The following is a 24,817-nucleotide window of genomic DNA, read 5'->3' as shown; positions in this document are numbered from 1 at the left end:
CAGCACTTTAGGATCTCTTGAGCCCGGGAATTCAAGACCAGCCTGGGCAACATGGCAAACCCTGCCTCTACAAAAAATACAAAAATTAGCCGGGCATGGCGGTACAGGCTTATAGTCCCAGCTACTTGATGCTGAGGCAGGAGAATCGCTTGGGCCCAGGAGGTTGAGGCTGCAGTGAGCCATGATCATGCCATTGCATTCCAGCCTGGGCAATAGAGAGAGACTCAGGAAGGAAGGAAGGAAGGAAGGAAGGAAGGAAGGAAGGAAGGAAGGGAGGGAGGGAGGGAGGGAGGGAGGAAAGGAGGGAGGGAGGGAGGGAGGGAAAGAAACAGAAAAATGTGAACTATCAGTTTTCTTCTGCTGTCTGAATGTTCTCCTCATGTCTGTGTTAGCTCTGCTTTAACCCTTGAACATCTGGATAGCGAGAACTACATCTATGAATCTCTATTCGTTTTTTATTTTTTATTTTTTTTCATTCTTCCCATCACATGGGTTTGTTTTCTTTTTTCTCTCTCTCTCTCTTTTTTTTTCTTTCTTTCTTTTTTTTTTTGGTAGAGACAGAGTCTCGCTATGTTGCCCAAGCTGGTCTTGAGCTCTTGGCTTCGAGCAATTCTCCCGCCTCAGCCTCCCAAAGTGCTGAGATTATAGGCAGGAGCCATTGTGCTTGACTCTCTCTTCAAAGCAGTGGGTTTAACTTGTTTTGAATTTAAAAACTCTTTTGAAAATTTGAAAAAAAGAGATGTTTCTCTCTACCTAGAACAAGATGCATAATTCAGCACAGAGGGACCCGTGGACTCCTGCTTTTGACTGACTTGGCCAGGAACAATGTGGGGAGGGAGAGAGGCTGAAAACATGGGGAGGTGCCAATTCCTAGGTCTAGAAAAGTACAAGTTATGTGTTAGAAAATGCATTCTACACCAAGACCTTTCTCTGCTTGTCAAATATTTGCCCAACCTGACATCCTAGCTCTGGGTTTTAGCAAAAATGGCTCAGCTGTTTACACACTGATCTCTGTTAAGGTGGTTTTAATACATGATTAACCAAGATGCTGAGACTGACCTCCTTTCCCAGCTTGGGTTTCATCAAGGTGTTTAAATTGGATGCCAGTCAAGTTTGGAAGATGGGCCTCTATGTTTGGTTGAGGGAGTGAAAAGTGACTTAAGTAGGATTGGCCCTGGGCAAAACTGGAAGAAAATAAAGTTTATCTCAGGGGCTCCAACTACTCTTTCTGCACCTGCCTCCATCTTTCAATATCCTCCCACCCCGCCCCCTGCCTCCAGGAGTACAATATTCTCACTGGGATCTGTTTTATCAACATAAAACATTTCTCCTGAGGGTTTCAGTACTGAATGGACACTGGCAACTGACAGGCACTCAGAATATATTTGTAAATGCATGGACCTTCTGTCAATCCCTGCACACACAGTCTATCATAGGCTATCATCAGAGTCTCCCTGCATTTTCCCAGTCTCTCACTGACCCTGTATTCTGGAAGAGTCAAGTCTCAAAAAATATGACTCTCTTTGTACCCCAAGATGGTGAAGTTGTCAACAAGTTGACCATGTTCCTCATAGTAAAAACTCACTGGCCAGGTGAGGTGGCTCACGCCTGTAATCCCAACACTTTGGGAGGCCAAGCAGGTGGATCACCTGAGGTCAGGAGCTCAAGACCAGACTGGCCGAGATGGTGAAACCCCGTCTCTACTAAAAATGGAAAAAATTAGCCGGGCATGGGGGTGGGCGCCTGTAATCCTAGTTACTCAGGAGGCTGAGGCAGGAGAATCACTTGAACCGGGAAGGCAGAGGTTGCAGTGAGCTGAGATCGTGCCATTGCACTCCAGCCTGGGCAACAAGAGGGAAACTCCATTTCAGAAAAAAAAAAAAAAAAAAAGAAAAGAAAAAAAGAAAGAAAGAAAAAAGAAAAAACTCACTTCTCAGTCAATGCGGCACATTGAGAAATCAGTGGCAGAAGGAAAATAGATTCCAAGAATTCAGACTCCCAACCTAATGCTTTTATAACATCACTCTGGATAAAAATCAGCGTACATAGAGTTGATCAAAACACTCCTATGCAGTTTTACTAGAACCACCTTGCCATTCAAACCCTGGCCCAACTGCTGGACCAGTAAAGGGAGCCAGAGATTTAGACTAACAAAGGTTGCTGTTGATAGAAGCAGAGTGGGGAGGAGGAATAAAAAATGCAAGTGGAAAAACAGGGATCTAGACTTACAGACAAAAACTTCCCCCAAGACCTAAAGATGTCTGTTTTGGTTGAAAACTGCACTCATTTGGCAAGATCTGTATGACTTTTGTTTTAGGAATAGTGTAGAAACAAGCAATTCACAAGGTCAGTGACTGGTCTTGGCTGAGCAAACACATACTTCAACACCTGTGTGAAGTGTGGCATGTCTTTGTAGGGACAGGTGGGTCTGTTTGAGAGAGGGCCTCGTGCTGGGTTTACATTTAAACTGTGTAAGAAAGGAAAAGTAGAAGAGTTGTGAGTGTTTCCAGGGGAAAAGATGGGACTGTTTCTCTCTCCCTTCTTGTTTGTTTCAGAACCTGTCTTGGAGATTGGCCCTCATACCAATGTCTGGACTGCCTGAGCAGAAAGTCATCCGCTGGCACTGCCCATCTCACACCAGAGCCTCGATATCCCCTGGAACTCCCTCAGATGACCACGTCCTGTTTTTCAAATTGGAATGCTTTAGGAAGCTATCCTCAAACTGTAAAAACAGGCTGCTTCCAGCTGTCCCCTTACTTTCCCTCAGAGCAGTGGTTTGCAAATTGTGTTCTAAGGAACCCTAGATTTCCCAAAATGCCTGATTGGACTTCAACGAATGCTCTCAGGCTGATACAAGATTGTAATTTGCATCTTTAGATCTTGTTATCAAAATGTTTTTGTTCCTCAATATAGGCTCATGAAATTAACTTTGATAATAATTGTTATATGTTAACATGTATAAATTTATACATTTTAACTCTACTGTATCTACTGTTTATATTATAATCTTTTTTTTTTTTTTTTTTTTTTTTTTTGAGGCTGAGTCTTGCTCTGTCGCCCAGGCTGGAGTGCAGTGGTGCGATCTCAGCTCACTGCAACCTCCACCTCCCGGGTTGAAGTGATTCTCCAGCCTCAGCCTTCCGAGTAGCTGGAATTACAAGCACATGCCCCCACACCCAGCTAATTTTTGTGTTTTTAGTAGAGACGGGGTTTTGACATGTTGGCCAGGCTAGTCTTGAACTCCTGACCTCAAGTGATTCCCCTGCCTTGGCCTCCCAAAGTGCTGGGATTACAGGCGAGAGCCACCACCCCTGGACTATATTATAATCTTATACAATGTTTCACGTAAAATTTCACCACTGGCCAGGTGCAGTGGCTCACACCTATAATCCTAGCACTTTGGGAGGCCGAGGTGGGCAGATTACCTGAGGTTAGGAGTTCGAGACCAGCCTGGTCAACATGGTGAAACCCCATCTCTACTAAAAATACAAAATTACAGGAAAAATGCCTGTAATCACAGCTACTCGGGAGGCTGAGGCAGGAAAATTGCTTGAACCCAGGAGGCGAAGGTTGTGGTGAGCCGAGATCATGCCATTGCATTCCAGCACTCCATCCTGGGCAACAAGAGTGAAACTCCATCTCAAAAATAAATAAATAAAAAAACATATAAATATAAACAAAAATTCACCACTTAAAAAATGACTGGACCGGACACAGTGTCTCATGTCTGTAATCCCAGCACTTTGGAAGACCGAGGCAGGAGGATCACTTTGAGGCCTGGAGTTCGAGACCAGCCTGGGCAACACAGTGAGACCCTGTTTCTACAACAGCAACAGAAAGATTGCAACCCTCTCCTTAGCTTTCCTAACCCCTCTAGCTCTGAGCTGCTTTTTCCTTTTGACATGACACCATGGCACTTTTTACCATCCCACATACTATATAATGTATTATATATGTGTCGTCTATTTCTTTTTGTTTATTGTCTCTCTTCCCCACACCCCCGAATGTAAACCCCATAAAAACAGAGACCTCTGTCTATTTTGTTCTGATGTAGCCCAAGTACATAGAATAGGGCCTGGCAGACAGGAGAGGCTCAATATTTATTGAATGATTCATTTTTATTTCATTTTTTAAGAGACAGGGTCTCACTCTGTCACCCAGGCTATAGAGCGGTGGTGCGATCATGGCTCACTGAAGCCTCAACCTCCCAGGCCCAGTTGATCTTCCCGGTTCGACCTCCCAAAGTGCTGGGATTATAGGCTCACAGCTTGAGAGGCTGAGGCAGGAGGATCACTTAAGCCCAGGAGTTCAAGACCAGCCTGGGCAACCAGCAAGACCCCTGTCTCTATAAAAATAAAAACAAATAATGAGTTGGGTGTGGTGGGGCATGCCTGTAGTCTTAGCTACTCAGGAGACTGAGGCAGGAGGATTGCTTGGGATGGGGAGTTTGAGGCTGCAGTGAGCCATGATTGTACCACGGCACTGCAGCCTGGGTGATAAAGTGAGACCCTATCTCAAAAAAAAAAAAAAAAAATGACAAAGTGATTAATGGATATACGGATTGGCAAGGGTATTCCAGGATCCAGAAAGGAAGGGTTTAAGAATCATCATCCTCAGCTTGACCAGAAGGATGGCTCTACTCCCTCATTTCTCCTTGTGTGGTACCGTCTATCCCCAAACTCCTCCCACCCTCAGAAACATCACCTGAGTATTTGTCAGGGTCACACTGGTGGCAAGAAGTTTCTCCTTTATTTGAATAAGAGTTGGCTGGACAAAGTTTGCAGAAAGAGGAGCCCTTCTTGGATGCATACGTGCCGGGTTTGCAGGGGAAGCATTCTGAAGTGTAGGCCACCCCTAGGGAGGAGGAAGAGTCAGAAAAGCAAGGATTCAGCCTGGAGACTGAGTCCCCAGGAGACTGCAAAGTCAAGAGCCCAGGGAGTCAGTAACCCCGGTCTCAGTACCTGTTATGGCGATGTTTCTCACCAGCACAGGCTTAGATACTCTGGACCATACTGAGAAGGCTGTGGTTCTCCAATAGAGGACATTATTGCCTCGATTTAGCTCCACCTAAAAACCACAAACAGGAGCATTCATTCATCACACAGAGAAATCGCGCTAATCTGTTGGTATAGCCTCTTGTTGGGACGACTCCTCTTACTAACTGCATGGTAATGCTTCTTCTGACCCTCTTCCTCCTCGTCCTCAGCTCTGCACTTCCTCCCAACTTAGCACAGCTCCTCTCTCTTTCTAAGCCTCCTCTTACAACCCTTCCGCTGCTCCCTGGATCACATATACCACGAGCATCTCTTATGGTGAGACCAGTAAAGAGACCTGAGGATCCTGACAATAGGGTGACTGGAACTCCCTCATTCTTCTGTGGTTTTGCAGGAGACAGCCCGCCTCCCCAGAAGGCCCAGTCTTAAAGCTGGAAAGCTGCTGGTCTTTGCAGTCAAGCCATAGAAGCGACAAGTCAGCTCCCACCCATATTCTGTCAATGCTAGAGGACAGCAACTACAGCATCTTCATCATATCACACTCCTGCCCTCCAGGGACATCAGGGTGGAGGCTCAGACTGGGAGGAAGCACTCTCTGAGGAAGGCCCCTGGGTCCCTTTTCTGGGATCTCTGGGAGAAGGCTGGTGTGATACTCACACTGTGGAATTCCCATCCTTTCTCTGTGGTCTTCATCCACCTGGAGTCATCTGCATTGGGCTGGCACTGGTCATTCTGAACCTGACATAAAAGAGTTTGGAACCAGAGTCTCAGCTTTCTAAGGAAATAGATATCTTTCCCCACATTGCACCAATCCTCCAGAGGGCCCTTCTTTATATGGGAAGAGTTGCCAATTTCCTTTAGGGACTGAGCTCAAAACACATGAGCCTCAAAGTAGGGCAGGAATTAGTCGCACACACAAAATGAGCATTGACACCAAAGAAATAACTTGTAAGTCAAATGTGCTGTTTTCATGTCTGAGCCGGATAAAACACTTAGAAATCTCCCAGACAACTCTTCCCTCAAGAGTCCTTTCACTTTTGCCTTTTCTCCTTGCCTCCTGGGGCCTCAGGTCATTTTGCCCACAGCTCTCCCCAGAGGGAAAACAACAGCGATTTCCCAAGCAGGGCTACACTCACGGTGGATTCCTTAAATGGATCTGAACCCCAGAGAGACTTTAGCTCCCACCCTCCACCTTGGCCAGGGGCTTACAAAAAACTCAAAGATGATGCTGGAGTCTGGGTAGTAGTATTCGAAGTTAACGGTGCCGGATTGCTTCAGGTTGACGGCGTACATCAGTGTGGCTGTGCATTCGTCCGTGTTGGAGGCGATGTAGTCGCCCTGGGGAACCCACTTGGACCTGTGAAGGAACAGGAACCAGGTTTACAGGCAGGAGCACAGCCCACCAGGCTTCGTGCCGTGTGCAGGTCTCGTGTTCTGCTGGGTCTTTGGGAATTTTCAGGCTTGTGATTCAAACTGAAACTCGGACCTGAAAATGCTCAGTGAAGAAAGACAAAAGAAGCCCTCAGGTAGGTCAAGGACCTGGAGTGCAGCTAAGAAGAGGAAGGCAGACAGGTGAGGAAGACAAGCAGGCTTGCCTCCACATTGTGCAGAACTACCTGGGATACGGGTGGCAGGCGAAGTTGGGGAGGGATAACTTTTTTTTTTTTTGAGGCAGAGTCTTGCTCTGTCTCCCAGGCTGGAGTGCAGTGGCGTGGCCTCAGCTCTCCACAACCTCTGCCTCCCGGGTTCAAGTGATTCTCCTGTCTCAGCCTCTCGAGTAGCTAGGGTTACTGGCATGCACCACCACACCCAGCTACTTTCTGTATTTTTTTTTTAGTAGAGACAGGTTTTCACCATATTGGCCAGCCTGGTCTCGAACTCCTGACCTCAAGTGATCTACCCACCTCAGCCTCCCAAAGGGCTGGGATTACAGGCATGAGCCACTGCACCCACTCAGGGAGGGGTGACATTTATTGGTTGCTTACTACCTCCAGGCATTGCACTATGTGCTTTATATTCGTGATTTCTTTTCATCAATAAGAGGAAATGTTTTTCCTGTTTAAGAGACGATGAAACTGGGGCTTGGAGAGTGCCAAGCCCCATATTATGAAGCCAGCGAGTGGCAGGGCTGAGATCCGGTCTGCCAAACTCTAAAGCTGTCAAATAACTCAGTAGACACAGACATTCTTCAGAACTCAGACATCCACCCAGTCTAGTCTACCTGTTTTCCCAGAAATGTCTACTATAAAGATGCCACATGTAAATGGTTTTTATGGAAAGTGGGAGGGCCAGAGAACCCCGGAGACAGCCGACCTGGTCATGTCTGTTTTGTCTCCTAAATACGTGTTCACTCTATCCACCCTGTGCTCTCCCTGTGCTCACCACCACACCATCTATGAACTAGCTCCCAAACTTGTCTCCCTGAAGCCAGTCCCGCATCCTCCTAGCCCTCTCCATGCTGCAGCCCAGCAGACAGATCCTCCAGATAGACATCTGACCATGGCACTCCCTTGCTTCAAATTAAAACCCCTGGGACTGACTCTCTGTGGCCCTTAGGATAGGGTACAGATTCCTGATGCACTCTTTATACTCCAATTCTATGACATTTCTTTCAATTCCTCTGCCAAACTTTCTCTTACCTCCGGGCCTCCTGACATCCTCTTCCCTGTTCCTGGAACAAACTTCCTCCTCTCTCTCTCGGTTTAACTCCTACACTGTCTTAAATGCCACTTAATCTAAAAAGTCTTCCTTGATTCTATCTGCTTCTGCTATGGGTGCCCTTAGTTCTCTTTGCTCCCCTTCTCATAGCCATAATCCCATGATATTTTATTTATTTTTAGTATATTATGAAATATTTAAGACCTATACAATGGTATAATGAACATTCACCGACCCACCACCCTGCTTAAGAAATTCAACACAGCAGAAGCTTCTGTGTACCCTCCGCTAACCTCATCTGAGCCTTTTCCTGGGACACACTGCCTTCCCCACTGCCAAGTGACCGCTTTCCTGAATCTGGTGTTTAACATGTGCATGCGGTTTTCTACAGGTATGTATCTCTAAACAATATACTGTACGGTAGTGCTTGGCATGTTTTAAAGCTTCACATAAATGGTATTATATTTACAGGCTCTGCAACTCGCTTTGGGAAGGGAGGGACTTCAATATACTAACTGTGAGATTCATCCATATTCACACATCCAGCTCTTCTGGCTTCGTCTTTACTACTGCATAACATTCCTTTGCATGACTCTACCATATTTATTTGTGCATCACTCACTGATGGACATTTGGATTGTTTGCAGTTTCGTGTGCACATTCTGCTGTGTTCCTGTCTCCTTAGGCACATGTCTGAGTAGAATGCCTGGGAGGAGAACTGTATGTGAGCCTCCCATTTACCAGCGACTGCTGCACTGTTCCTGATGCTCCACATCCTCTCCAAATTTGAAACTGTCAGACCTTAAAATTGTTGCCAATATTATGTGAGGGAAGAGACCAAATTTACCTTGCTCACTAAAGTATTCCCAGTACCAGCCTGGGCCTGGCACATAGTGGGGACGTGCGGGGTTAAAGAGTTGAACGTGGAAACAGGTAATCAAACACCATCACACTATTGCACTGTTTTGCCTGAGACCAGCCCAGGTTTCCAGTTGCTTGGTAATGGTCAGTTGGGTGGGCATGGTGGCTCACGCCTGTAATCCCAACACTTTGGGAGGCTGAGGCAGGGATCACCTGAGGTCAGGGGTTCGAGACCATGGAAACCAGCCTGACCAATATGGTGAAACCCCATCTCTACTAAAAATGCAAAAATTAGCTGGGTGTGGTGGCGAATGCCTGTAATCCCAGCTACTCAGGAGGCTGAGGCAGGAGAATTGCTTGAACCCGGAAGGCGGAGGCTGCAGTGAGCCGAGATCGTGCCATTGCACTCCAGCCTGGGTGATAAAGCGAGACTCCATCTCAAAATAATAATAATAATAATAATAATAATAATAATAGCCAGTTAAAGGAACCTCAGATTAGTCCACAGATTTCCCCCCTGTATTTGCCAGAACAACATGGTTATTTTCAGCTCTTTGACAGTCAGTGTTATTCTCAAAACGAAAACATATAACATGAGCTTATCCAAAATATTCCAGCTAACTTAATAGCATTGATTTCTCCTTGTGGAAAGAGATAACCTTTAATGCTCATGTGCTCAACGACATCAGCTATAAATAACTCTTGAGGTTTGATGAATAATTAAAAAGATGCCATAAGTGGGTTACACTTGCAAAGTGCATCTCAATTCTGATTTTTGTCAGAGTTGCCCCTGGTGAAGACATTTCATATTCAATAATAACAACATGTTTTGATTGATTTCTAGTGTCAGGCATCGCTCTAAATTCTTTACAAGTATCATCTCATCGATCCTTACCTCAACCTATTAGAGTACTATTTTTATCATCATTTGTAGAATGAAGAAACTGAAGCCCAGAAGTGCTTAGGAAACTTACCCTAGGTCATCCAGTTGTGATCTGCATATAATGTTTTTCATTTTTAATGTTTACATTTCTCTCTCATTCTTGTTTCACTGTCACAGTCCTTGAGCGTCTGCTCAATTTTTTCCACTAATATATGACGTTCTTTCTATTACTCCCACATCACTCCTGTTCCCTTAGCTTATGCTAGTCTCTGATCTCAGACTGTTGCCTATACCTTAGCCCTGGGACATCAACCTACAACCCATGGAGGATCCCTGAAGGCTCAGGATCCTGCCATGGAGACTCCATTCAGCTGGTCTGTTTTGTCCCCAATTATTTATTTTGTCTATTTTGGGCCAGACACTATGTTAGATGCTGGAGACACAGTGATGAACAAGACAAGTATGATCCTTTCCCGCTTGGGGCTTGCATTCGCTTTCTAGTTGAGGAGACAGCAGCTTAACTAATCACACAATCACATAGGAATGACGGTGATAAGTGCCATTGGAGAAATTCAGGATGATACAAGAGCGTGTAACAGGAGTCTATGGGGTCAGGGATGGTTTCTTTGAGGAAATGATTTTTAGGTAGAGACGTGAGGGTTAAGTAGGAGTCATAGAAGAGGGGACAGAGAGTCACATGTTCAAATGCCCTGAGGGTAAGGAGTGCGATGGTCAGTGTGGCTGGAACACAGCAAGTGAAGACAGAAGGTACTTGGGAGAGACTGGGGAAATGGGCAGAGGGCAGGGCAGCAGGGCCCTGCAGGCTGTGGGAAGGTAGTGGACATTGTCCCAAAAGCAATTGGTAGCCATTGAATCTAGGGTTTTTAGCAGGAAATTATTGTGACCGGATTTAAGGAGATGAGGCTGGGTGTAGTGGCTCACACCTGTAATCCCAGTACTTTGGGAGGCCGAGGTGGAAGGATCATTTGAGCCCAGGAGTTTGAGTCCAACCTAGGCAACGTACTGAGACCCTGTCTCTAGAAAAAACAAGAAGTTAGCCAGGTGTGGTGGCGTGTGCCTGCAGTCCCAGCTGCGTGGGAGGTTGAGGTGGGAGGAAGGTTTCAGCCCGGGGAGGTTGAGGCTGCAGTGAGCTGTGATTGTGCCATTGCACTCCAGCCTGGGTGACAGAGTGAGACTTTGTTTCTAAAAAAAAAAAAAGAAAAGAAACAAAAGAAAAGAAAAAAAGAAAGATGAATCTGGCTCTTGCTGAGTGGACAGGCCTGGAGGAGGCTGGGAATGGAAGCAGGAGACCAGCTTGGAGTCTCCTGAGGCAGAGCAGGCAGGATTTGGGTAGTTGCACAGCTGAATAGGAAAGCCAAATACTTGCGCTCTAGGTATCAGCTCAATTATTGCCTTTCTGAGGGATGACGGGAAAACCACAAAAACCTCTCCAGATGGTCATTTCCTCTCCATTGAGGGAGAAATATCCTCTTCCTCCCTCCCAGGGATGTCGTGGGATGCCTTAAGATGCAGGCCCTGAAATAGTCCGTGCTGCGGAAACACAAGTTGTTATTCACCCGCCCACATCCTGGCTTGCTGAGAGATAATGATTTCTGGACTCTCGGTGCAGTCCCCAGAGCGAGAATACATCCTTCCTTTACATGGCTAGGAACTGACTGAGCCAGGTCTGCACCTTGTCCAGGGCCTAATGACAGTCTCCATTAGGACTCAAATGGGGGTTGGTTGTCTTAACCCACACGTTCCTGCTCCTTCCAGCTTTAAAGCTCTCTAGCTTTATCTCTGCCTCCAGTGTCGTCATGCTAATGAATTTGACACTTCAAATTGAACTCTAAAATAACATAACATTAAAATTGGACTACAGATTACATAGCCACTGCTTGGCTTAGACAAGATTTAAGTATAGGAATGGGAGACATTGCTCCCAGTTTTTAGAAATCCGAGTGTAATACAATTCTTGAGTTCTTTTTATCCATTTGATTGTTTGGGTATAAATGAAACTTTCATTTACTTTCCTCCTGTATTCACTGTCAATATTTAATAAGGAACAATACGACTGCCTTTCACATCCCCATATCGCCCCTATTTTCGCTCCCTAAGACCCAATATTGCCTTGCCCGTAATAAATGTTATTTGAATGTGGCATTATGGAGCAGTGGAAGCTTGGGTTTGAATTTCAGTCTCGCCAGCTGTAAGCCAGATAACAAAGGGCAGGTCATAACCTTGCTGAGCTTCCAGTTCCTCGTCTCTGTAATAGAAATAGTAATGCCTATTTCACAGGGTTCTTGTGAGAATTAGAGAAAATAACATACGTAAAGCATCCAGAATAGTGCCGGGCCTACAAAATACATATCTGAAATAGATATCCAGTTCTCCAAGCACCCTGGACTGAGCTTTCCAAGAAAATTTTCTAGTTACTGGGGTCTCACAGCGTTTGGAAGATTTCAGCCAGCACTGAGCAAAGGCTAGACAGAATCAGTTTTAGAAGTTAGCACCCAAAATGGCTCATGCCTGGAATACCAGCACTTTGGGAGGCTGAGGCGGGTGGATCACCTGAGGTCAGGAGTTTGAGACCAGCCTGGCCAACATGGTGAAACCCCATCTCTACTTAAAAAATACAAAAAAGCGGCCGGGCGCGGTGGCTCAAGCCTGTAATCCCAGCACTTTGGGAGGCCGAGACGGGTGGATCACAAGGTCATGAGATCGAGACCATCCTGGCTAACCCGGTGAAACCCCGTCTCTACTATAAAATACAAAAAACTAGCCGGGCGAGGTGGCGGGCGCCTGTAGTCCCAGCTATTCGGGAGGCTGAGGCAGGAGAATGGCGTGAACCCGGGAGGCGGAGCTTGTAGTGAGCTGAGATCCGGCCACTGCACTCCAGCCTGGGCGACAGAGCAAGACTCTGTCTCAAAAAAAAAAAAAAAAAAAAAAATTAGCTGGGCATTATGGCACACACCTGTAATCCCAGCTACTCAGGAGGCTGAGGCAGGAGAATCGCTTGAACCTGGGAGCTGGGGGTTGCAGTGAGCTGAGATGGTACCACGGCACTCTAGCCTGGGTGACAGAGTGAGATTCTGTCTCAAAAAAAAAAAAAAAGTTAGCACCCAAGCCAGGAAAATACCCAAGCTTTGCATATTGTGTTCCAGTTAAGCTGAGAAAGTATATTGGCTGATCCAAAATTCCGTGGTGGAATCCAGTTGTGTTTTTTTGGTTTTCGTTTTTCTTTTCCTTTCTTTCTTTTTCTTTTTTTTGTTTTTTTGTTTTTGTTTTTGTTTTTGTTTTGAGACGGAGTCTTGCTCTGTCGCCCAGGCTGGAGTGCAGTGGCTGGATCTCAGCTCACTGCAAGCTCCGCCTCCTGGGTTTACACCATTCTCTTGCCTCAGCCTCCTGCGTAGCTGGGACTACAGGCGCCCGCCATCTCGCCCGGCTAGTTTTTTGTGTTTTTTAGTAGAGACGGGGTTTCACGTGTTAGCCAGGCTGGTCTCGATCTCCTGACCTCGTGATCCGCTCGTCTCGGCCTCCCAAAGTGCTGGGATTACAGGCTTGAGCCACTGCGCCCGGCCTTTTTTTTTCTTTTTCTTTTTCTTTTTTTTTTTTTTAAAGACAGGGTTTCGCTCTTGTTACCCAGGCTGGAATGCAATGGTACGATCTCCGCTCACTGTAACCTCTGCCTCCCAGTTCAAGCGATTCTCCTGCCTCAGCCTCACGAGTCGCTGGGATTACAGGCGCCTGCCACTATGCCTGGCTAATTTTTTGTATTTTTAGTAGAGATGGGGTTTCACCGTGGCCAGGCTGGTCTTGAACTCCTGACCTCAGGTAATCCACCCGCCTTGGCCTCCCAGAGTGCTGGGATTACAGGCATGAGCCACCACACCCAGCTGGTTTTTGTTTTTAATTGAGACAGGGTCTTGCTCTGTTATCCAGGGGTATGGTGGTGTGATCATAGCTCACTCTAACCTTGAATTCCTGGGCTCAAGTCATCTTCTTGCCTCAGCCTCTTGAGTAGCTGGGACTATAGACATGCACCACCACACCTGGCAAATTTTTTAACTTTCTGTAGAGACGGGGTCTCGCTATGTTTCCCAGGCTGGTCTCAAACTCTTGGTCTCAGGCAATCCTCCCACATCAGCCTGTCAAAGTACTGGGATTACAGGGGCGAGTCACTGTGCCCAGCTCCAATTGGGTTTTGTTTTAAATAGACTGGGCCATTTAACCCTTGTCCCTTTGTCCACTCTCTTATTTTCCCATGTTTTTTACCTCCCACAAATGCCTGTCCATCACTGGTAAGTTTAGGCCAGTAAGAGTGGGCCAGGCAGAGTCACATCCACCGGTCCTGTGGGCATGGCTACAGGCCTCACCCTGGCAGCCTGGCTTCCTCTTCCCTCCATCCTCCCTGCCTAGCCTGAGGGGCCATGGAGGAGGCTGCCCAGTGTGCCCTGCAGCCCCTTCCCCAGTGGGCTGGGGATGGGGTGGGTGTGTGTGCAAACTCACGAAGTGCAGTTCCCGGTGGACTCAGCGGCACTGTCATCCAGCTCCATGTTGGCTGAGAGGCTGGCAAAGCCATGGGGCAGCTCATCCCACTCATCAAACCGAATGCCTGTGCCGAGGGAGTAGCGGCCCTCAGCGCATGGCTTACACGACTGGTCCTTCATATCCAGAAACTCCCCGGCGTTGCAAGAGAAGGCTGGAAAATGGCAGAGACAAGGCGGGGCAGTGAGGTCACGCTTCGAGCAATTGAAGGGAGGAGTGCTGGGTTGGGATCTAGGAGTTTGGCCCACTAAGGTTTAGGGCCGTGGCATTTACTGTGTGATTTTATTTTATTTTTCTTAAAAAAATTTTTTTTTTCAGCGGTGATATTCCTTGCTATGTGTGATTCTATTTGTATGGAATGGCCAAAAGAGGCGAAGCCATGGAGACAGAAAGTAGATTTGTGGTTGCCAGGGGCTGCGGGGAGGCGCCTGGGGAGAGATTGCTAATAATATGAGGTTTCTTTGTAGGATGATTAAAATGTGAAATAAGAGTGATGATGGTTGCTGTGAATATTCCAAAAACCACTGAATTTTATCCTTAAAGGAATGAATTTCATGGCATATAAATTATATACCAATAAAGCTGTTATAAAAAAAAATAGATCTAGGGCCATGGATACTCTGCCTTGCTGTGGGACTTTGGGCTTGTCCCTGGCACTCATTTCCTTTGGAGAGGTGCCCTGACCATTCTGAGAGCTCTCTGGTGAAGAGGATGCCAAGGTCTCTTGTGCTGACCCCTCTGAACGACATATGGCTCTTCAGCCTTGAATTTCTCCCTTGAGCCTCTGGCCTCTGCCTTTCTGGTTGTACTGTCACCGTGCTAGGTGGGATTCCCATGACCTGTTAACTCAATCATTGCAATATCCTCCTAAATAGTTCCCTATTATTATTTTTGCTCATTCTGTGGTCAGAGATACCTTTCTAAAACACTGATATGATCAGGCACAATGGCTCACGCCTGTAAACCCAACATTTTGAGAGATCAAGGCAGGAGGATCACTTGAGCCCAGGAGTTTGAGGCCAACCTGGGCAACACAGTGAGACTCTGTCACTACAAAAAAAAAAAAAAATGTTTAAAGTAGCTGGGAGTGGTGGCGTGTGCCTGTAATCCTAGCTACTCAAACGGCTGAGGTGGGAAAATTGCTTGACCTCAGGAGGTCAAGGCTACACAGAGCTACGACTGCATCACTGTACTTCAGCCTAGGAAACAGAGTGAGACCTTGTCTTTAAAAAATAAAACGTAAAACACATATGTACTATTACTCTCCTTATTTAAAAAAATAAACAGGTACCCCCTTTTGGTTCTAGAAGTATGCTCTTGGCCTGGCACTCAGTTTTCCACGGTTTCCCTCCAGCCTAACTTCCCAGCTTGACCTCCCACTACAAATTCTTCTCCACCTCAACCCCATCCATCACCTTCTCTGTGTTGCCTCTACCCTGGACCACAAGCTCTTCCTCAAATGTGTCACTCTTCATCCACATCTAAGTTTTTGCTCATGTGGCCCTCCCAGCTACGCCTGATCCCTAAATATTTGTAACTCTCATTCTTTCTCATATCATATATGAGAAACTACACTAGGCTCTGCGCTACTCCGGGGATGGCTGGCTCAGTGACTGGCACAGACTGGGAGCTTCATGAATGTTTCTGAAACAATGAGTGAATGAATGAATGTCTGCACTTTCCACCACCTAAGCTTCTGAAAGCAGAGACTGGGCCTTATTTGTCTTTGCAGTTCACACCTCATGTGCACATCATGGTGCTTACACATAGTGGGATTCACTGAAGTCGGCAGAGTTCAGCAGAGTTCAGTGAAGATGGCTCATTTGTTTCCACTAGTCACACCTCAGTTCTGCTCAGGTCTCAGCAATATCCAGTCATTAATTTAACAAGTATTTATTTGGTCACTTACTCAACCAGGTACTGTACTAAGCTGATCTGAGAATTTAAGTATCTTCAAACTCCTTTCCAACTCTTCAAATAATTCCTTAAATCTAGTGCCTGGTTTTTCTTGTTATTCCCTTTGCATTCCTAAAATAATAATGCAGGGGAAAAAGCTGCCAATTGTAGAAAAGTTGTGACTGCAGAATTACAGAGGCGGGCGCTGGGGCTGCGGCAAGCCACTGCTTTTCCTATTGCACAATCAGATCCACAGTCAGGAAGATCCTTGTCCCCTGAAGTGATGCCTGGAGCATTTTAAAGGATGTCTCTGCAGAAATTTAGCCTCTCTGACTTCCTTTTTAAGAATGAAAGCAATCTCAATCTTTCCTAATGACTGATTGTGGCTGATGAGTGAGTATAGATTGGAGAGACATACACAGGCAAAATGAAAATGTATGCAAACAGAAAAGAATATCTGAGTGCACACAGCTGGCGTTGCTTATGCTGTATCCACTGATGGGATTTAAATTCCTTTAAAAAATGAAAGCAAATTCAGATATCCAGTTTGCATTCATGAAATACTTCTGCACCAAATCTCATAAGGGTCTGGGATGTGGGGACTAATTGGGGAAAAGATCTGATTCCTTAATGCAGCTGCTCTGCCAGGAAGGGCCCAGATTGGATGGCAGGAGACTTGGGGGAGAGACCAAAGCTGAGTGACAGGGAGGCCCTGAGCAGGACAGCTGCTTACAGCACTCGGTGCCCTTGACGGGGTCGGGCAGGCTGGTGCACAGGCCCGGGGTATGCGGCACGGCGACCCTCCACCTGGAACCCGTGCTGTCACACGCGGTGTACTCATAGTGGTACTCAGACTGCAGGGGAGAGAACAGTGGGCAAAATGTGCATTAGCAGTGATCAAACATTAAGAGTTTCCCACCCACTTCCTGCCCAGCACATGGCTACTGATGCTCATCCTCTCAGAAATGGGCCCTGGGACCCCCGGCAGGGAGCTGATGATTATGAGCCGAGTAGAAGAACTACAATGATTTGGATCATTCCTTTCCACCCAGCCACGGTCTAGTCCCTAGAAATCATTTTTGTGTGTGACTGTCTTTGTTGTTATGTTTAAGTAATATCCTTATGGAGCAGAGGAATGTGGGAAGGTAACTAAGGAACAAGCTAGAAATAGGTGGAGTTTTTCTTATTCTAAAGTGTAGCATTTATGAACGAGGACATTCTAAATGGAAGGATGTTCTAAATGGAAGCCTTAGTCCACAAAAAATTTACAAAGCCTCATTACAGAAGTGGTATGTATTTCTATTTCCCTGTGTTTCTTTTTTTTTTTCCTTTTTTTTTTTTTTTCTTTTTTTGAGACGGAGTCTCGCTCTGTTGCCCAGGCTGGAGGGCAGTGGCATCATCTTGGCTCACTGCAACCTCTGCCTTCCAGGTTCAAGCAATTCTTCTGCCTCCGCCTCCCAAGTAGCTGACACTACAGGTGCCCTCCACCACACCAGGCTAATTTTTGTATTTTTAGTAGAGACGGGGCTTCACCATGTTAGCCATGCTGGTCTCAAACTCCTGACCTTGTGATCCTCCTACCTTGGCCTCCCAAAGTGCTGGAATTACAGGCATGAGCCACTGCACCTGGCCCTATTTCCTTGTGTTTCTTATGCTCCTTTCCACTCAGAAAGACTATGAATTCCCAATTGCATTTTATGAAAATATTATATTTGGCCGAGGCAGGTGATGTGCTCTCACTTGAGCCTGTTCATCCCTGATTCGTCTGTGCAATGGGAAACTCAGAGTTTAATTGTTTTACCTGAGCTAAAAATAAATGGGATAAAAACAAAACAATCAAATCAAGCATTAAGTAAAACAACAACAACAAACAGTTCTACTCAGAACAAAGAAAACACAATTGATGTGCCAAATGCCCTTAAGCATTTCTTCCTCCTTTAAATCTGGTAATAAACAACAGACCATGGAATTAGTGATGATTTTGGCTCTAACAAGTATTTTACAATCTGCACTTACCTAAAACTATATTCAAGCCCAGAGGTACTTTGTATTACTGTATCCATAAGAAAAATAGAATTAATTTCCCCCTTAACCCACGTGAAAGCATGATTGCATAACATGTACAACGTCAAGGAGCTAAGACAAAAAATACAACAGTTTTGAAGTTTGCTAATCTAATAATGCGTCAGCACCAAAAGGAAAAAGCTTTATTTTTGGGGAGAGGTAAACACACTGCATGTCATCTATTCCAAGATGCGTATTTTTTCCACATCTAACGTCTATGAAATCAAGACGTTTCTTAAAATTGACACAGTAAGGAAGCATTGTGTTATGTTTCAAGGGATAGAGCTTTTTCTTTCTTTGTGACACATTAAAAAAATCGTGTCTTAGAAGCAGTGGTGTTTCAGACTTGTTGCAATATAGTAAAGATGTAGTTTCTTTTCTTTCTTTCTTTTCTTTTTTTTTTTTTTTTTGAGACAGTCTCTTGCTCTGTCACTCAGGCTGTAGTGCAGTGGCGTGATCATGGCTCACTGTAACCTTGACTTCCTGGGCTCAAGTGATCCTCCCACCTCAGCTTCCCAAGTAGCTGAGACTACAGGAACCACTATGTGCACCATCATGCCCAGCCAAGAGATTAACTTTTGACCAGAATCTTTGGCTTTGGATGTAGATGTCAATGTCATCTAGGAAAGAAAGAATATCAGGATGGGAATTCTTTGTGCCCTTGGGCTACCGTCTCTCTGGGTCTATTTTTCCTAAAATTCTTGTCTTTTCCTCATCTCAGAGGACTCTGAGGATAAATAGGGCAACTATGCATATGTGATGTCAATCCACTTCTTAAAATGATACTCTCAAAAGGGTTTTGCTGCAAGAATGAGGGGTAAAGTCCACTGTGTATAAATTAAATGGAGAATTGAGTGAGCAAGGCAGAAAGGACTGTGCGGTGCTCGTGAACATATTCATGCTGGTCTTTTGTGTAGTGTGTTCACAGTTCCCAAATACCATCTTGTTTGATCTGCACGACTCCCTATAAGGCAAGTAGACCAGGAGTTGTTTCCTTCATTGTACAGACGAGAAATTAGACTCTCAGTGGCGAGATAGCTTGTCCAAGGTCACACAGCCTATAAGTCACTGAGCTAGAAACCAGGCCTTCCCAGCAGGAATCCTCCACCCTTATAGACTCTGATCAAACACAGACTCACACAGGGCCAAATTTAACAGCCAAATCTAAAAATTAAACATGACAGTGTTGGTTGTCTGCCAGCAGCCAGGCTCGCTTCTGAGGCATGAGAATTGGTGTTAAAATATCTAATCTGTTCGAAGATCATCTCAGTTCATTCTGACTGCATTTGGCCTCTTGGAGGCACATGGGCCAAATCCGTTACTTTTCATCGTCTTTCATTTGATGTCCCCTGGGTCCCACTCAGGTGGGAGGTTTGCTGAGGAAATGGTGGTTTCAAGCCTAAGAAAATTTCCCTTTCCATATGTGCTCATTTACTTCATGCCACTTGGGGATATTTACATCATTCAAGGTGGTTGGCTCTAATACACCTGTTTCAAATCTGAACTACACTTTGAGGTCACACCATTCAAGACATAAGCTTAGGGCTGGGCACAGTGGCTCACACCTGTAATCCCAGCACTTTGGGAGGCCGAGGTGGGTGGATCACCTGAGGTCAGGAGTTTGATACCAGCCTGGCCAACATGGTGAAACTCTGTCTCTACTAAAAATACAAAAGTTAGTCAGGTGTAGTGGCACATGCCTGTAACCCCAGCTACTCAGGAGGCTGAGGAAAGAGAATCACTTGAAGTGGAGGCAGAGGTTGCAGTGAGCCAAGATCACGCCACTTCACTCCAGCCTGGGCAAAAAAAGTGAGACTCTGTCTAAAAAAAAAAAAAAGACATGAGCTTAGAGAGAGTTAAATCAGGGATAGAACTGGCAGGACTCCTCAATTACATTCAGTGTTCTGCGAACACATCAATTCCCTGACAGTACCTCAGTTTACTCAGTGATCTGTCTGAAAGTATATAATTTGCATAAAGTGCAGGTCTACAAAGGAGCACATAAACACATTCAGTATATACATCCAGCACGTAACTCCTTCCTCCTCCCTGTGCACAATTCTATGACGCACACCCAAATTACACTGCTAAATGGGACACAGCAGGCAGTGGGTGCTGTCTGTTCATCAGGAAAATAAAGGAAGGGTTTAGAAATGAGGGGGTGGGGACCTTTAGTTAGTGCATCCTTCCCTAGCACCACCCAGCCATGTAATAGTCCTGGGCACAAGTGAAGGAAGAGGAAAAAAAACCCTGAAACTGGAATATGCTTTGCCTGTATTGACCGATCTGTCGGTAACACTGATCTCTCAGCTCTAGAAGAATTCACTCAGACTCACAATACTTTTAGTCCTTACTGTCTAGGTATTAAATGGACTGCTGAAATGACTAAAAAATAAGAAAACTGTCAAATCAAGATGGTACCTGGATGGAAATCTGTCCTTCCTTCTACCTTCCCACCACTCGCTTTCAAAATAGTATCTCTTACTTTTAAAAATGATTATCAAAGTAACAGTTTAGAGGCCAGGTGCAGTGGCTCACACCTGTAATCCCGGCACTTTGGGAGGTTGAGGCAGGCAAATTACTTGAGGTCAAGAGTTTGAGACCAGCCTGGCCAACATGGTGAAACCCCATCTCTACTAAAAATACAAAAGTTCATCGGGCTTGGTGGCATGTGCCTGTAGTCCCAGCTACTCAGGAGGCCAAGGTGGGAGGATGACCTGAGCCTGGGAGGTTGAGGCTGCAGTGAGCCATGATCATGCCACTACAGCCCAAATGACAGAGTGAGACCCTGCCTCAAATGAAAAAAGGAACCGTTTAAAGACTAGAGATTGGAGGTAATCTATGGGTTAGATGCTAGAGCTGTACTTTGTTACCATCCACTGTGGAAGACGAATAAGGTTTAAGCTGGTTAGCTGATGACAGAGATGTGGTCCACAATTCAGGTGGAAGGAGAGTCCTAGGCACTGGGTTAGCCTCTTTCATGTGCCCTAAGTAAACAGGCAAATGAATCCCACAACCCCTTCCCACGTGGCGCTCGACCTCCCTAAGCCATAGCTGACTCACTGAAAAATGGGGATATACAAACCTCTGCATCATACAGGGGCTGGGCTGCTGTATCGTTATGCAGGCTCTTCATAGGTTACCTAGCTCAGGGCATGAGTGGAGGGTGGATTCTAGCTCAGACCTTGCATGTTAGGTGGTACGCCCTATTGAAGGTTGCACCTGCCCAGAGAGGGAGTGCCTCTTCCCCATGTGCGATAGGGCCCCCTGTGAGCATGATTAAGATGATGTAGGTCAAGCACATCACACAGTAGGTTTTCCAATCTTCAAAACAATCCAATGGCAAATTATTTTACCATTTTACAGATGGGAAAATTGACTCACTGAGAGGCGAAGTCACTTGCTCAAAGCCATACGGCCAGGAACTGCCAAACCAGGATTGCACCCAGGCTATCTGAGTCCAGAATCTGTTTTCAAGGCTGCTGGTGTTTGAAAGCAGCCTGTGTAGGCTCCTATCACACTTACAAACTGTGTCTGGGGCTCAGCAGTGGCTCTCAAGCTGCTAAAAACTTTGCAAGGAAAGCCAAGCCCATAAAAAACTTTGCAAACAACGCCCAAGGGGAAGGGACCCAAGTCCAAAGCCGTGTACAATGGGAAGGCGGAAAGGCACTTTGAACCTTGTTGGAGGTTCAACAAAGACATCTATTGTTTGTGCCTACCTAGTGTCCACCCCCCTTCTGACAGTAGCACCTCTCTGGGAGGAACTATTGCCTCCTTATTATATACAGTCTTGATGGGATCGCAAGTGAGGTGGCCCACCTTCCTCTGCCGTGGGTGGACACATGACCCACACTAGGCCAATCAGATGCTCTTTGCGGATAAGTGGAAGATGGGATGAGGGGGAAGAAGACATTTAGCCACTAAGCAGGGACCTCAGGTGGGTGGGAACTGAGGGAGGGATGGGGCAGGAAAGTGGGGCAGCTGGGGATAAGGCCCCTCCTTACTTCCCAGTTCTACCTAGGGCTGACCTTGGAGCCCCCCAACCAAACTCCACAGAATAAAAACATAAAAACTATGCCAAGTGAAATAAGCCAGTCACAAAGACAAATACTGTATGATTCTACTTATACAAGGTATATAGTAGTCAAATTCATAGAGACAGAAAGAATGGTGTCTGTCAGGGGCTGGGGGAGCAGGATGGGGAGTTACTGTTTGATGAGTACAGCATTTCAATTCTGTAAGACAGTTCTGTGGATAATGACGATGGTGGTGCCGATGGTAGCACAACAATGTGAATGTACTTCATGCCACTGAACCGTAGATTTAAAAATGGTTAAGCTGGTAAATTTTATTATGTATATTTTACCACAACTTTAATTTTTTTTTTTTTTAAAAAAAGGTGATACCACAGGTCCTACAGAACATGCCCAATCTCTGAGTTATTCTATTGAATACTCCAGAAGGCAGAAGCCTGATGATCTAATAGTCTAAATTAGAGAAATATCTCCAAAATAAAAAATATTTTTATAAAATATAAATCTATATATATTTAGAGATGGTGTCTTACTCTGTTGCCCAGGCTTGAGTGCAGTGGTGTGATCACAGCTCACTACAGCCTCAACATCCTGGGCTCAAGTGATTCTCCCTCCTCAGCCTCCTAAGTAGCTGGGACTACAGGTGTGAATCACTATATCTGGCTAATTAAAAAAATTTTTTTGTAGAGATGGAGTCTTGCTATGTGGCTAAGGCTGGTCTTGAACTCCTGGACTCAAGCAATCCTTCCACTTTGGCCTCACAAAGTGCTAGAATTACAAGTATGAGTCACCACACCCTCCAAAAATATTTTAATTATCATCCATATGATTGGCCAAACTCAGAAACACCAAGAGGGAGGAGTGGAAGGCAGCAGGCAGAGTGCACATTGTGGCAGTGTCACTGGACATACCCGGGCTGTGGTGGGTCCCTCACACTTATTTGTTCACTATTGACAACTTTCAAACACATTGCATTGTAGTTGTGCAAATAAATATTAAGCGCTAATTTTTTTCAAACATTCTGTTCTTTTAGAATTAAAGTGTTTAAATGTCTTGGCATATATTTTATTTTTTATTTTATTATAAAATATAAAATGTTTTTATAGCTCAGGAACAATATCTCAGAAGATATTGTTAACTTGGAATATGTCTGTTCTTCTACATTCTAAGAAAATAATGTTCACTCATCCCACATTCAATAAGCACGTACTGAGGGCCTGTTATGTGCTAAGTTCTGGTGAAGCAGTGGTGTTTAAAACCTGTGGATTTCTAGAGCTTTTATGTGTATGTGGTGGGGAGTGTGCTAGCAAGGATGGGATGGGGAGGAGACAGACCATAAACACACATCCCAAAGAGATTTAGTTACCATTGCAAGCTGTTGCTTGCCCCTATTTCTCAAGAGCAGGGTCTTGGTGTCTAAGGACTGTGGCAAAAACAGCAACACATCTCTAACTCTGATCTGACTAACCATTAAACCACATTGTTTCTCTTCCAAGTGATGGTGGTTTGAAAGCCAGGACAAGCCAGGTCCCACAGACGTTTAGCCTAGTTGCTTCGAAATAACCCCTGCAACAGCAGAACTAAGAAGACGGGGATGACTGGTCACAACTCTCCAAGAGAGAAGCACAAGGTGACCAGGTGGCAGTGAGGTCTACTGTCCTACCAGCCTCCTTCTTCCTGCCAGGGCACTTCTCCAGCCCAGCTGGCCAACGATGACTGCAACGGATGGCCGAGACTGGCTGGAAAGCCCCTCAAATGGGGCCTCTGGGGATTAACATGGGCACTCCCCAGCCTGCGAAGGTCCTCGGAGGACGCGAGGGCGAGTGGTGAACTAAAACAAGCAGTCTCTGATACTAGGAACAAATGACCTCGATGGTCATTTGACTCATTCTACCCTCAGTCTCCTCATCTGTAAAATGAGACAGTTGGACTTCTAAGATTAGACAACTTCTAAGATTCCTTCCATTTCCAAGAACTTACTATTTTATACTGGTACCAACGTGGAAATCTGTCCTTCCTTCCATCTTTTTCCCCTTTTCTTTCTTTCGTTTTTTTTGTTTGTTTGTTTGTTTTTTTGAGATAGAGTTTCGCTCTTATTGCCCAGGCTGAGTGCAGTGGCGCGATCTCGGCTCACCGCAACCTCTGCCTCCCGGGTTCAAGCAATTCTCATGCCTCAGCCTCCTCAGACACCACACCCGGCCCCTTTTCTTTCAAAATAGCACATCTTAGTTAATAATAATTATCAAAGTAGGCCGGGCGCGGTGGCTCACGCCTGTAATCCCAGCACTTTGGGAGGCCGAGGCGGGCGGATCACGAGGTCAGGAGATCGAGACCATCCTGGCTAACATGGTGAAACCCCGTCTCTACTAAAAATGCAAAAAATTAGCCGGGCGAGGCGGCGGGCGCCTGTAGTCCCAGCTACTCGGGAGGCTGAGGCAGGAGAATGGCGGGAACCCGGGAGGCGGAGCTTGCAGTGAGCCGAGATCGCGCCACTGCACTCCAGCCTGGGCGACAAAGCGAGACTCTGTCGCAAAAAAAAAAAAAAAAAAAAAAAAAAAAAATTAATTATCAAAGTAATACCTGTTAAGTGCAGGAAAGATGAAAATACAGACTAGAATAAAAAAGAAAATAAAAATCTGGACCGGGCATAGTGGCTCACGCCTGTAATTGAGGTCAGGAGTTCCAGACCAGCCTGGCCAACACGATGAAACCCCATCTTTACTAAAAAATACAAAAATTAGCCTGGTGTGGTGGCGGGCGCCTGTAATCCCAGACAGGAAAATCGCTTGAACCCAGGAGGCAGAGGTTGCAGTGAGCCGAGATTGCACCATTGCACTCCAGCCTGGGCAACAGAGCGAGACTGTCAAAAAAAAAAAAAA

General features: G+C 45.7%; 1 protein-coding gene across 1 annotated transcript in view; it reads right to left on the bottom strand.

Moving 5' to 3' along the window:
- Window positions 1-24,817, bottom strand: part of LOC112626100 (UPF0577 protein KIAA1324) — a 71,186-nt gene that overhangs the window by 5,814 nt on the left and 40,555 nt on the right. Inside the window, exons 3-8 of the mRNA XM_025387912.1 lie at window positions 16,574-16,694; window positions 13,906-14,098; window positions 6,204-6,351; window positions 5,652-5,732; window positions 4,962-5,067; window positions 4,705-4,854 (exon numbers count right to left, since the gene is read on the bottom strand). Of these exons, the coding sequence (XP_025243697.1) occupies window positions 4,705-4,854; window positions 4,962-5,067; window positions 5,652-5,732; window positions 6,204-6,351; window positions 13,906-14,098; window positions 16,574-16,694 (799 nt within the window). The remainder of the gene's footprint in view (window positions 1-4,704; window positions 4,855-4,961; window positions 5,068-5,651; window positions 5,733-6,203; window positions 6,352-13,905; window positions 14,099-16,573; window positions 16,695-24,817) is intronic.

The sequence above is a fragment of the Theropithecus gelada genome, chromosome 1 (genome assembly GCF_003255815.1).
Source record: "Theropithecus gelada isolate Dixy chromosome 1, Tgel_1.0, whole genome shotgun sequence".
Lineage (NCBI taxonomy): Eukaryota > Metazoa > Chordata > Mammalia > Primates > Cercopithecidae > Theropithecus > Theropithecus gelada.
Note: the sequence above shows the minus strand (reverse complement) of the source record. Positions and strands in the feature narration are given on the sequence as shown.